Source organism: Pelodiscus sinensis, chromosome 5 (genome assembly GCF_049634645.1).
Source record: "Pelodiscus sinensis isolate JC-2024 chromosome 5, ASM4963464v1, whole genome shotgun sequence".
In the NCBI taxonomy this organism is placed as follows: domain Eukaryota; kingdom Metazoa; phylum Chordata; order Testudines; family Trionychidae; genus Pelodiscus; species Pelodiscus sinensis.
Genome location: NC_134715.1, coordinates 114,488,989 through 114,502,749, shown reverse-complemented (window position 1 = coordinate 114,502,749; position 13,761 = coordinate 114,488,989). Strand labels below are relative to the sequence as shown.

The 13,761-nt window shown below is 42.4% G+C and overlaps 1 protein-coding gene across 4 annotated transcripts in view; it reads left to right on the top strand.

The window, feature by feature from the left end:
• ACOX3 (acyl-CoA oxidase 3, pristanoyl) overlaps positions 1-13,463 on the top strand; it is a 64,275-nt gene extending 50,812 nt beyond the window's left edge. For all 4 annotated transcript variants that reach the window (XM_075930812.1, XM_075930813.1, XM_006128241.4 and 1 more), the window contains 4 exons: positions 454-628; positions 1,912-1,979; positions 2,728-2,814; positions 11,817-13,463. In XM_075930812.1, coding sequence (XP_075786927.1) covers positions 454-628; positions 1,912-1,979; positions 2,728-2,814; positions 11,817-11,936 — 450 coding nt within the window. In that variant the 3' untranslated portion in view covers positions 11,937-13,463. The remainder of the gene's footprint in view (positions 1-453; positions 629-1,911; positions 1,980-2,727; positions 2,815-11,816) is intronic.
• The last annotated feature ends 298 nt before the right edge of the window (positions 13,464-13,761 follow it).

Sequence of the window (13,761 nt, the reverse complement as noted above, 5' to 3'; positions counted from 1 at the left end):
ACCTTGGGCCTGATTTTTCACTGTCTTCCGTGTTCTGTAGTCATTTATGCCTGTGCAAAATAGTTGTGACATACTGCCAGATCTGAATGGAAGCATGTTATGCATCAGTTTCGCCCTGCCTCTGCACGGCTAGACAGACTGTACAAGTTGGGAGATGGTGGAGAATTAGGGACCTTATTTCCAATAGATATGTCCTTTGTTTATCTGAAAAACCTAATTGTCCCTAGCCAATCAGACACGTGAAAGGCACACTTTGAAAACACTTCCCTAGGTGCGCACTTCCCAGAGAGACTTTTGTTTATTCATTAAAAGTTTGAGCCAGATAGTCTACTGGTGTAAATCGGCATAATCCATTAACTTCAACGTTGCTATGCCATTTTATAGCCCCTGAGGAGCTAGCCTTTTGGTATTTTGTTTGTCAACATATTATTTACTCCTTTTCTGTTTCTTAAGGTATACTATTGTCGTTCATTAGCCATCGCTTTTATTGAGCAGACAGTCTTACAAAGGTATCATGAACACACTCATGATCCAGACACACCATCTACGCTCCAGCCTGTGCTAAAGCATCTTAGTGCTCTGTATGGACTATGGTCTTTAAGTAAACATATGGCCGTGCTCTACCAAGGTGAGATCAAATCTATATTCATTGTGAATCACTTGTTAAAAAGCCTCAGTTGTAACCTTTGTTTTTTCTATACAGTCTATTGCACTTTGGCACGGAGAGAGAGACTCTTGACTGGAATATATGCTAGAACCAGGCCCACCAATGAGGGGTGGGCAATTGCCCTGGGGCCCAGTGTTTTCAGTTGCAGAAGCAGTGGCTGGAATACCCAGGCCCTGTGTTCTGGGCAGCTCTGAGGGCTGGTGGGAGGGAGGAGCATGGCTCTGCATGGTCCAGGCAGCACTAAGGGCTGCCTACCCCACTCCTTTTGCCCAACGTCCCACCCCTTCTGGGAACGTGGAACCAGGACTGCTTCCCACCTTGTCCAGTGGCCCAGCAAGTCTGTTGGTCCCCCTGGCTACAACATTTAGTTATTGCCTGTGTAATGCAGTGTTACTGGGTAGGCTGTTGGAAGCAGGGATTGAACTCTGGCTCTAAAAGACTCAGCCTCTCCAGATAACCTAAGAGCTTAAGCTCTGATAGCACAAGGGCTGTGAGATCCAGCTCTTGGGGGAGGGATAATAGATAGCCACACCATAAGTGTGACTCTGTCTAACTGGCTCTGCTGTTCAGACTCCAGGGAAGAGAACTGCAGTGCACACTGACACGCTGTACTGTAGCTGTTCCATGTTTACACTGCTGGTGCAAACTAAAAGATATTTAGTCTGAGAGGGGTAGCCATGCTAGGCTGTAACTTGAAAAACAAGTAGTTCTGTGGCACCTTAGAGACTAAAAAATATATTTAGTGTCATGAGCAAAACGCACTTTTGTGGTGAAAAACTACTTCTTCAGAGGAGCTGGAAAGGAAGTGCATTTTACCCACAAAAGCTCATGATTCTGTATATATTTTTGATAGTCACTAAGGTGCCACAGGACTACTCAAGATACTTAATTTACCTTAACATAGTTCTCTTCCAGACAGGGTGATTTGAACTAGATTCCTTCCAGTTAGGGCTCTCAGCATCCCAACTGGGCAGTTACAGCACAGCACAGCAGTGTGTTTTCCTAGTCACATCCCCTGTGGCTGCAGACAAGCTGTTTGACTTACACAGATAAAAAGTTCCAGGTGCCTAAGGCAGTGAGTTTTTAAAGTCTGTCTCGTGAGTAAGTCATCACAACTCTGACATGAGGCTGTACTTCATCTTCATAAATACTGATCAAATGTGTAAATCCATGCCATTGGTAAAAGGAGTATATCAATAGAATCCTAGCTTCACCGTTTAATTTCATTGTCAATGTGTTTGCAGGTGGATATGTTTCAGGTGAACAGCCTGGTAGATTCGTAGAGAATGCTATTCTGGAGCTTTGTTCCAAGGTAAGACTCCAATATCATTCTGGTGTGATGGACAGCAACAGAACATGCCAGTAACAGAAGAAAGACATACAAATTACTCTGCACTTCAGTAGATCAGTTACCAGTAGATCTTATTTGCAATTGAATAGCCCTTCCCAAAATAAAAGGGGAGAAAGTTAGTAGCATTGGGTCAAATCCTGAGTATTCTACAAGCACTCAGAGAAATTAATATTTTATTTTCAGGAAAAGTTCTTGGAAGATCATGCTCTGGATTTCACTTGTCATTTACCAATAAAACACCTGAGAGTTGCAGTACAATTGTATTTATTTTTCTATCACCTCAGTTCATCAATATCTGGGTTTTTTCTTGGCATATAGCTTTTTAAGCTAGCATGCATTTTGACAGGGCAAGATATGAATTGTAAGGAAGAACTGGAAACTGTATGCAAATGAATGAGTTGTGTGTTCATCAGTTTGTATAGATATGCACAATACTGCCTACAATAAAACAAACCCTTACAGTGTTTAAGTAAATTATGGAAAACTGAAATACAGAGTTGATTTCTTTTTTTTTAATTGCTGTGAAAGAGAGGCAAAAGTAGACTGTGTGAATAGACTGTGTGTTGATAGTGGATCTTTCAAAGTGCAACGTCTTAAGTTACCATTAGCTGGTGGTTTGCAGAAACAATTCTACTGCTGCTTTGTTGTTCATAGGTAACCATAGAAATCTAGAAGAGCTGCCAAATTTATGCTCTTTGTTTTTAAACAGTTGAAAGATGATGCAGTTGCCTTGGTGGATGTCATTGCACCTCCTGACTTCATTCTGAACTCACCCATTGGCAGATCTGATGGAGAGGTAAAGAAAAACCTTCCTGTGTTTGCAAAGTTAATCATTAAAGAGACATTTAATGATTGTAACTGGACCAATATTTTATACTAAAGAAGCTGTACAGCTAGAAAGAAAGAGCAGACCCTACAGCTGGTGTAAATGTTACCTTTTTTTACTTCAGTGGAGCTATGACAGTTTTCATTAGCCGAGGCTATGCTCCATCATGAGGGGAAGCCACATGCTACTGTTCAGAATGTACTGCTTTGGTGGAAATCTGTGCATGTCCCATCGTTCCACAGAGAAAAATCTCTTTTCTAGATATTTTAATATTTGGAGAGACTCCAACATCCTTTTAACTTTCCCAACCTTTTGGATTCCCAAACTCATTGGATCAGGTTCTCTGATACTATCTTCCTATTCTATGATGCATTGAATTGATGATCCCAAATATGGGCCTGTCTTCTGTATAATTTTGCCCAGCATTGTCTATTTTGCCATCCATTATCACTCTAAGGCTGTGTCTAGACTACATGGCTCCATCAATGGAGCCATGTAGATTAGACAGATAGGCAAAGGCAAATGAAGCCGCGATTTAAATGATCGCGGCTTCATTTAAATTTACATGGCTGCCGCGCTGAGCCAACAAACAGCTGATCAGCTGTTTGTCAGCTCAGCTCGCTAGTCTGGACGCTCCCCTGCCGACATCAAAGCCCTTTGTCGGCAGCCCCGTTATTCCTCGTGGGATGAGGTTTACCGGGGCTGCCGACAAAGGGCTTTGATGTCGGCAGGGGAGCGTCCAGACTAGCGCGCTGAGCCGCCAAACAGCTGATCAGCTGTTTGGCGGCTCAACACGGCAGCCATGTAAATTTAAATGAAGCCGCGATCATTTAAATCGCGGCTTCATTTGCCTTTGCCAAAAAAACAAATCTACATGGCTCCGTCGACGGAGTAGTTTAGACGTAGTCTAAGAAGGGATATGCTAGCCCCATTGAAGTCAATAGCAAAACTGCCAGTGATTGTAATGGGGCTAGATTTTCATCCTAGGTTGCTATTTATTTAGTTCTGTTGCTATTTTAAATTATTATCTCACCAGTTGGAATAGCTTTCATTTTAGCAGTTTGAATCTTGTGGTTTCGTAACCTTCCTAAGAATGATTCCTCTGACCTCACTCGTGCACACAACTCCCTCCTTTTAGTGTCATTTGCAAATGAATTTACCCTCTTTTCCAGATCTTTAATGAAAATGTCTAATGAGAGAAGAGTGGAATTAAAACTTGTTGCAAATAAGAATTATGATCATGCCCAACAGACAGAGAAATTATACCACAGCCTTCCAAAAAGATCTAACACGACTTTGTTTCTTAAAATCCAGAACCTGAATAAATAAGAACCAAAACCAGAGACGCAATGCAGACTGCTCTCTAAGGTGCATTTGCACTGCAGGATTTGTTCAGTGGTGTGTAGTGTATGCACATGCGTAGCCCTCCTAGCAGAGACATAAATAGCAGAGTAGACCCGAAACATGGAGTAAGCAAGTAAAGGCAACCTCTGTCAGTGTGATGTTTTGCTGCAACCCACTGCCAGAGCCTTTTCCTTTGTAGGTAAAGACACCTACAGCAGGAAGAGATTGTGGCATCTTCTTGACACTGAAACCCCCTGACACAGGGAAAGACTATCAGGGAGAAGCTCTGTCAATGAAAAAGGAAAACACTCCTCTTTTCCCTGCTGCCTCCTCCCTGCCAGCATCTTTCATTGACACACGTAGCTTTACAATCACAGTGTGGATGCAGTCTGTTATAAACTGCAACGTGTACTTACACAGACACTATATACAGGTTGAACCTCTAAAATCCAGGACTCTCTGGTCCAGCAACATCTGTGGTCCACAGATATTGCTGGACCAGAAAGCCTTGGATGGCCAGGTTCAGGCCGAGCTGGCAGTGGTAAGCACAGCCCCAGCCGGGCCAGCAGTATCGGGGTTGACATGGTGGGGAGCACAGTTCTAGTTGGGGCCAGCGTGCTGGGGAGCACAACCCTGGCAGGGCTGGAGGCAGTAGGGCTGGTAGCAAGGATCACAGCCTCAGCTGGGGCTGAGAGCAGAGCACAGTGGCCAGGGCTTGCACCCAGGAGTAGGGCCGACAGCCAAGAGGAGAGCCTTGACCTCCCCTGGTCTGGCAAATTCTGTGGTTCAGGACTGGTGCCAGATCAGGGAGGTCCCACCTGTACCACCAAAATGTGTGTGCCATGTAGATGGCAGAGAAACACAATTCATCCCACCTTTCTCTAGGCTGGGTCTTAGACTTACAGAAGAAGATCCAGATACCATGCACCCCTCAATGCTCCCTAGTCTTCAAACAGGACCAAGTAACTGCTTAGGATTTAAAAGCGACAGCTTGTAAAGGCCATGGTTTTCAATACACTGCAAGAATGATTTTAACAGGAACTGTCATGAGAGAATCACATTTATTCAATGAGAGTATAAAACATGATATCAGTAAGTTTCTGGTGATGGATTGAGAGAGTACTTCGCTTTCACAATAACACGTACCCTTACAGACCAGAAATAATAGCCACTGTGCTTGACACCATAATTGGCAGCATCTCAAAGTATTTTACAAACAAGTAACTGAGCCTCAAACCAATCTGGCATAAAACAACACTGAAACCCCCTGAAGACAGACATTGAAACACTCTGGCCAAGATTTTCAAAAGTGACTGATGGTTTGGGGTGCCAATTTGGGACACCTTTCAGAGGCCATGGTTTAGTGAGGGATAGATTCTCAGCACATTGTAAAAATCAGGCCCCTTCAAGGTATGTCAGGTTGGGCTCCCAAAATCGCTTTTGAAAATCTTGGCCAGAGTGTTTCAATGTCTGTCTTCGTAGTGGCATCATTCAGTTCTAGCAGCACATTTCTGCCATGGGTCCTGGAAGTGCTGCTGATTTGCAGATCTGCATGTCAGTCTCTTCTTCACTCCAATTAGGAGCGAAGGGCTTTGGAAAGTGTCTCTCTGTACAGCTGGATGATTCTCAGGTTTCTGTTCTAAAAATTTCTCTGAGTTAATCTTTCTAGCTTCTTACATCAGAGGCTAAAAAGAACACTATGCTCTGAGGGCTCCTGTGAATACACTGAATAGCCACGGCTCACAGAACAGGGTGGTGTAGTGCTGCACTTTCCCTCAGGGAGCAGGGAATAGTATTCAGAATGCTCCTTTAGTTTTCTAGTATGCATGCGAGCGCACCTACTGCAATACTCACCTCTTCACGACATGCTGCTTTCCCCAGTGCACTATTACTCCCCTTCCTAGGAGCAGACACATAGCAATTCTGCCTGGGCTGAATGCAGCCTTGCTAGGATATAGAAATGTTCTTTGAATATTGTCTGATCCAAGACATGCTGTACAGTATTGATATCATTCCCCTTGTCACTCAGGGCACGGCTAGACTATGAGTATCTATCAGAAAAAGATACGCAAAATGCATATACAGGCAGTCCCCGAGTTACGCGGATCCGACCAACCCGGCAGCACCCCAGCTGCTCTGCCCCAGGCGTCCTGATTCAGCCGCTGCTGGTCAGTTTCAGCAGCGGCTGAATCAGGACGCCTGGGGCAGAGCAGCTGGGGTGCTGCTGGGTTGGTCCAGTAGCGCCGAGGAGCCGCGCTACTGGAGCAACCCAGCAGCACCCCAGCTGCTCTGCCCCAGGCGTCCCCAAGTCAGCCACTGCTGAAACTGACCAGCGGCTGACTACAGGAAGCCCGAGGCAGAGTTGCTCTGCCCCAGGCTTCCTGGAATCAGCCGCTGATCAGTTTCAGCAGCAGCTGACTTGGGGACGCCTGGGTTTCTTAAGTTGAATCTGTATGTAAGTCAGAACTGGCGTCCAGATTCAGCCGCGGTTGAAACTGATCAGTTTCAGCAACGGCTGACGCCAATTCCGACTTACATACACATTCAACTTAAGAACAAACCTATAGTCCCTATCTTGTACGTAACCCGGGGACTGCCTGTATCTTTTTCCGATACTTTTGTCAGAAAAGGCTTTTCTGAAATTTGACCCGTCTAGACTGGGCCACATTTCAGGAAAAAGCCCTCTTACAAAAGCTCCCTTCTTTCTCGTGGAACAGGGACTACAGGGGCTTCCGAAAGAGCGTGTTTGCTCTTCTGCAAAAAAAAAGCAGAAGAGCAAATCATAGAATCATAGAATAATAGGACTGGAAGGGACCTCGAGAGGTCGAGTCCAGCCCCCCGCCCTCAAGGCAGGACCAAGCTCCGTCTACACCATCCCTGACAGATGTCTTCCCTGGATACGGCGGAATTTTTTCAGGATACCATGCAGCCTAGCCGTACCCTCATATTATGTACTTGGGTAAGGGCTGGGCAAAATCTGGCTCTGTACATGTAATAGCAAAGTATTTCATTCCTTCTACAAGAGACTAAAGATAATTCATTTGTCTTGTTATTCCCATGGATATCTCCATTCCAGGAACCCTAAGTGGCATTTTCAGCTTTATCTTGTGAACGCTCCAATTAAAATGTTGTTTTAGATACATCCTCAAAATGCTAAAAACAGTTTTTGTTCCACTTACTGTTTATTGCTTGAGCTATCAACAATATAAAAATTAACTAGTCTAAATAAAAGCGCCACCCTGTTCCTAATCAAGCTGGATTGCAGCCAGGCCCAGCCTTAGGGCAAGGCGAGCAAGGCAGTTGCCTTGAGCCCTGTGCTGCTTGGCGCCCACTCTGCTGCTCGCTCGCTGGCCTGGCTGAGAGCTGCCCGGCTACACGGTGCAGCCAACCACAACATGCCACCTTGGACCCCACAAACTCTTTGACCAGGCCTGATTTCAGCTACCCAAAATGAAAGCAGCAGCTTCTAATCCACTTACTGGATCTCAGGAGAGTCATTAGCAAGATGGGTCAGACATATGAGAACGAGGAGAAACAAGGGAGAGGTGTCAAGTATCAGAGGGGTAGCCGTGTGTGTCTGGATCTGCAAAAGCAACAAGGAGTCCTGTGGCACCTTATAGACTAACAGATGTATTGGAGCATAAGCTTTCGTGGGCAAAGACCCACTTCGTCAGATGCATGTAGTGGAAATTTCCAGAGGCAGGTATAAATATGCAGGCAAGTATCAGGCTAGAGATAACAAGGTAAATTCAATCAAGGAGGATGAGGCCCACTTCTAGCAGCTGATCTGGAGGTGTGAACACCAAGAGAGGAGAAACTGCTTTTGTAATTGGCTAGCCATTCACAGTCTTTGTTTAATTCTGAGCTGATGGTATCAAATTTGCAGATGAACTGCAGCTTGGCAGTTTCTCTCTGAAGTCTGGTCCTGAAATTTTTTTGCTGCAGGATGGCTACCTTTAAATCTGCTATTGTGTGTCCAGGGAGACTGAAGTGTTCCCCTACAGGTTTTTGTATATTGCCTTTCCTAATATCTGATTTGTGTCCATTTATTCTTTTGCGTAGGGACTGTCCAGTTTGGCCAATGTATATAGCAAGGGGCACTGCTGGCACATGATGGCTTACATAACATTCATGGCACTGAACACAATCCACTGTGACTTTGTTAGACTCTTCTAGACCTGGTAGTTTTGGAGCATGGGCTCAGAAGGAAGGGGCTCTCATCAGTGGGAGGCTATTCTTGGAGGAGGGGCAAGGAAAGGTCGAAGTCAACCTGTGGGCTAAGTGTCAGTGATTGCGTGGTCAACATTTCAAAGGTACATACATGCTTTTAGATATATAAGTTCCTGTTTTAGCACCAAAGTCAGTGGTCTGATTTTCATATAGGCCCTTAAACTGAAGCCACTTCTTTGGGTGACTCCTATGGTGAGGGTAGTTGATAGCATTTTAGCGTTTATAAATAAGCTTGCGTTTATTACAGCTAACATTTTCAAGTGTTTCCATGACTTATGGTCCTAAGACATTCAAAATGGAATTTTCAAAAGCACCTTGGTGCCTCTCTCCCATAGGAATGAAATCCTTTTGTGAAAATCCCACTAAGTACCTACCTGCAGAAGAGAAGAGTGAGGGGGGATTAGATAGCAGCCTTCAACTTCCTGAAGGGAGGTTCCAAAGAGGATGGAGAAAGGCTGTTCACAGTAGTGACAGATGGCAGAACAAGGTCCAATGGTCTCAAGTTACTGTAGGGGAGGTCTAGGTTGGATATTAGGAAAAACTATTTCACTAAGAGGGTGGTGACACGCTGGAATGGGTTACCTAGGGAGGAGGTGGATTTTCCATCCCTAGAGGTGTTTAAGTCTTGGCTTGACAAAGCCCTGGCTGGATTGATTTAGTTGGGATTGGTCCTGCCTTGGGCAGGGGGCTAGACTTGATGACCTTCTGAGGTCTCTTCCAGCTCTATGGTTCTATGATTTATATGATCTATAGTATCTAAATACCTTTAAAAATCTAGTCATTAGGCAGTTATGAGCCTAAATCCCATGGACTGTCAAAGAGTTTAGGCTCCCCATTGCCTGCTAAGTTTCTTAATTGTTGAACATCAACTTAAATGGAATAACAGTGAGTTAGAGGGAATAATCAAAAAAGACTAAAACATGAACCACTTAGAGTTCGAACTAGGGTGGTTAATGTAGTAATTCGAAGTTGCAAATGAAGCCCAGGATTTAAATATCCCGGGCTTCATTTGCATTTTGCCGGGCGACGCCATTTTTAAATCTCCGGTACTTCGGACTCCGTGCCCGAATTAGGCTTTCTAATTTGAACTACCTACTCTGTGCCGCGTTTAGCCACGGGCACGGAGTCCGAACTACTGGGTATTTAAAAATGGCGGCGCCCGACAAGATGCAAATGAAGCCCGGGATATTTAAATCCCGGGCTTCATTTGCAACTTCGTTTGTCTACATTAACCACCCTAGTTCGAACTAGGGTGGTAGTGTAGACATACCCTTAAAAAGAGTAAAAAGGTATCAAAGGGGTAGCCGTGTTAGTCTGGATCTGCAAAAGCGACAAGGAGTCCTGTGGCACCTTATAGACTAACAGATGTATTGGAGCATAAGCTTTTGTGGACAAAGACCCACTTTGTCAGATGCATCCAATACAACTGTTAGTCTATAAGGTGCTACAGGACTCCTTGTCACTTTTGCAGAGTAAAAAGGGAAATTTCGGTATAGATTGAACTTCTGAAATCCGGACTCTCTAGTATCTCCGGACCATGGATATTGCTAGACCAGAGAGCCCCAGCCACCCAGGATCAGGAGTTTAGCCCCAGCCGGGCCAGGCCAGACAGCGGGGAGCAGAGCCCAGAGATGTCACCTGGGAGCGGCGCGGACAGCCAGGAACGGAACCTTGGCCTGCCCTGTTTAGCAAACTCCCTAGTCTGGGACCGCTCAGGTCCTGAAGGTGCCAGACCAGAGAGGTCCAACCTATATTTCATATAAGATTAGGGCCACAGTTATGAGTTAGAGAATCCGAAAGCACAAAATTAGAAAGGACATCCAAATGATTGTAAATGTGAATGTTAAAATAACTAATAAGAAGCAAAAGAAATTGATGAAAATAAAAATGTGTATTCTGAATAAATAGAGGAATGAATTGGTTCATAAATGATAGACAGCTTGTATTCCAGAGATAAAAAGAAAGCAAATGAAGAGTAAAAAGGCAACGGAAAAATACAATATAAATTGCAGTACTATACAGCTCAGATTATCTGAATGTAACAGGAAAAGGCAGTGGAAAAATACAATGCAAATTGCAGTACTACACAGCTCAGATCACCTGAATGTAATAGGAAAAGGCAGTGGAAAAATACAATGCAAATTGCAGTACTACACAGCTCAGATCACCTGAATGTAATAGGAAAATGAGTTTCATTTGGATAATCAAAGTTCTATTACAAAAACGGTTGGAAGGATTGGGAATCTGCAGTTCTTAAACTGAGCAGAAAAAAAAGGATTTAGAACATAGCTGTACAGCTTTAAGGACATGAATGATTCAAAGCTGCTTGGAAGACTTGGATGCCCAGTTTACAAAGGCAGCTTTGAAAATCTCAGCTTTAAGTGTCTAAAGTTTTTATTAGCTTTTTAGTACCACATAAATCATTTTGTCTGGTGGGGTCAAATCAACTTTTTAATAATCCCAAGTTTATCAGTTATCATGGTCCAGAGAAAGTTCAAATGTATTTACTATTTTGCAGATTCTTTTCAATTTGTATTGAAAACATGTAGCCAAAGCGTAAACTGGTACAAATCAGTGTTCTGCCATTGAAGTTTTTCTGGTTGACACCATGTGAGGATCTGGTCCCTCTCACAACCTCCCATTTTTCTTGAATGATAGTAAAAAGTTTATATTAATTGTGAAGCTGTCAGATATTTCCATATAGCAAAAGATGTAACCTGACTGAAGCTCAACACAGCAATGCTGTTAAAGTGGCCTTTTGCAGAGTTTACTGACTGCTTTGAACTGGGCGGTATACAATAACAAGTTTGGAAATACTGATGAATTAACAATGTGGTGATGGGAGAGGAATGTCTGGTGCTCAAACAGAAGTTTTTTCTCCCAGATGTGAACTTCTGTAACTTGCCAAAAACATATAGAAAGAAGAGTAAAAAACAGCATTTTCAGCTATAACTTTCAGAGGTATGGAAAGAATGAAACACAGCTTCATTTAATCTTTCCTCTGTTAACTGCTGTGCTTGTTGACATAACTGAAATAAAGATGCAATCAAAAAAATCACAAGAAAATTAAATAGAAAGCAAGAACCCTATAGTTTTCACTGTTTTTCTTGTGCTTTGTGTTTGTTTTAAAGCAGTTAAAAGACCAGATCCTTTGGCAGCACAAATCAGCCTCACTCAATTAAATCAACACTGCTAGTCCAGTTTATCCCTGCTGAAGATCTGATCCCGTATTGTTTTATTTTTGCTTTCACATAAATTTATGCACTTTATTTTGTGCTTATTCTGCATGCCTAGCAATTACAATTCCATTTCAGTTGGTTTTATTTGAGTTGTTTAAATTTTTGTGAAATTTAAATTATTTCCTCCATATGTTAATCCACAATTTTCTTCTTTTGCAGCTGTATAAAAATCTGTGGACAATAGTCCTTCAAGGCAGCAAGGTGCTTGAGAGACCATCATGGTGGGCAGAATTTTGTGTTAATAAACCTGTTATCGGCAAGCTGAGAGCCAGGATGTAAATCAAACATGTAACAGTGGCCAAGATCGAGTATATTTCAGACGGTGAGAGGGAAGGAGCACATGTTTCAAATGTTGCAATTGGAGGCGATTTTATACAGAGGATGCCAGGAGATCGAATGAGTTTGAAATCAGATATCACCTCAACTTAAGGACTGTTGACATAGGGGCAAGAACACCACATCTGCATGTCGTTCATGGTAATCATGTTAATGTTAATCAATTTCAGATTAAAAAAAAGTCTCATTAAAGTTAATTACTTCTCATAGCTTCAGTACGTATACAACTATATATTACTTCCTTCAGTGGCCTGACAGCAAGTTGGGTCTAAAAATCTTGCAATTGCAGGCATGTTTCAGAAGTTAAACAGGCAAAAAAACAAAACTATGGAACTATGAACAGACAGGCCAGTTTTACATTTTCAAGTTTCTAGGAGAGTATTAGCAAAATAACTGGGAACTTAGAACATGGCAGAATTTTCAGAGGGGATAACCTAGGATAGCATCATTGAAATCAGATAGGAGTCTCTTCAAAGTTCATAAAGCTTCTCTGCTTTATACCATCTGTTCTACAACATTTAAAATAGTTGGTTGTTCTTTCAAAGCAGGAGAAGTGATAAGTTGACTTTCACTTCAAGGTTTTGATTAATCCTCTCAAGTTTTGCATCACTGTAGATATAACAAATCCAAAGTTTCTCATTCACTTGTCATTGTTATGTTAATTTATGGTAATACAAATGGGAAAAGATGGTGGAACTTCACTAGTAGTAAGAATGGTTTTTTTCCCCCCCTTCCAATAGAATTGTTAGCTTTTAAACTCAACAGATCAGCTGATGTAAGTCAACCATGTTGGAGCTGCACCTTCTTCCCTCAAGTCTAGATTTAATTCAGTAATCTGGCTGTGGGTTGTTAAAAATAAAAGTGTTTCTGCTACCAGATACAAAATGTAATATATTATAGACATTGGTCAGGGACAAGAAAATAGAATGATAGTGACTGCAGCTGAGGGAGCTTTTGTATGTTTAATAAATATTCCCCAAGTAATGAGTAGTTTACTTTGCAAATGCAGAGGCACTAGTAAGTTTTTAAGTGCTGAATATTTTATACTTATAAAATCTGCAAAGACATTGCCTGCTTTTCTATACTGTGTGATTTCCCTGTTCATCTGAACTGACCTAGGACCAAATCCTGCTCACCTTACTCCTGTGAGCTGTCCTGTTCAAGATAGAGGGATTATTTATTAGGAAGGTGCCTAGGATTCAGGGCTTGAGCCCATGCCATCGATTCTCAATAGGAGCAGGATCAAACCTCTGGCTCTTAGTGGATTTTTTTCAAATTGTCACCATTCCATTCCAGCCCTACCCATTATGATTATGATGAAGTGTTTCTATATCAGTAATTCAACATTTGTAAGTCTTTATAGTGTTATGACTCAAATATTAAATAACTATTATTGTGCTGTTTTTTGTGTGCAAATATTGCTAGAATGCAATTAACCAAAGTAAAAAATAAAGTGGTATTTTCACTTTTTGCCATATGATCGAGTACTTATATTGCTCCTTCTATTGTTTCACCAAAGTCAGATAGAACGTAGGAGGTATTTCACTGCTGGAAAAACCATTGAAATGTCATTTCATTTTAACAATATGCTCTCAGAGTATCTCAAGGTACATTTTCCAAAGCAGAAACCTTTTAAAGATTAGTTTAAAGTGCCTCAAAGTGAACAAATCTTATTTTAAACCCTGCCTGTAGTTCTCATTTTCTCTTTTTTTTCCTGCTCTTCATTGTCTCTTACCAGTTGTACAGCAGAGAATCCAAGTTCTCTTTT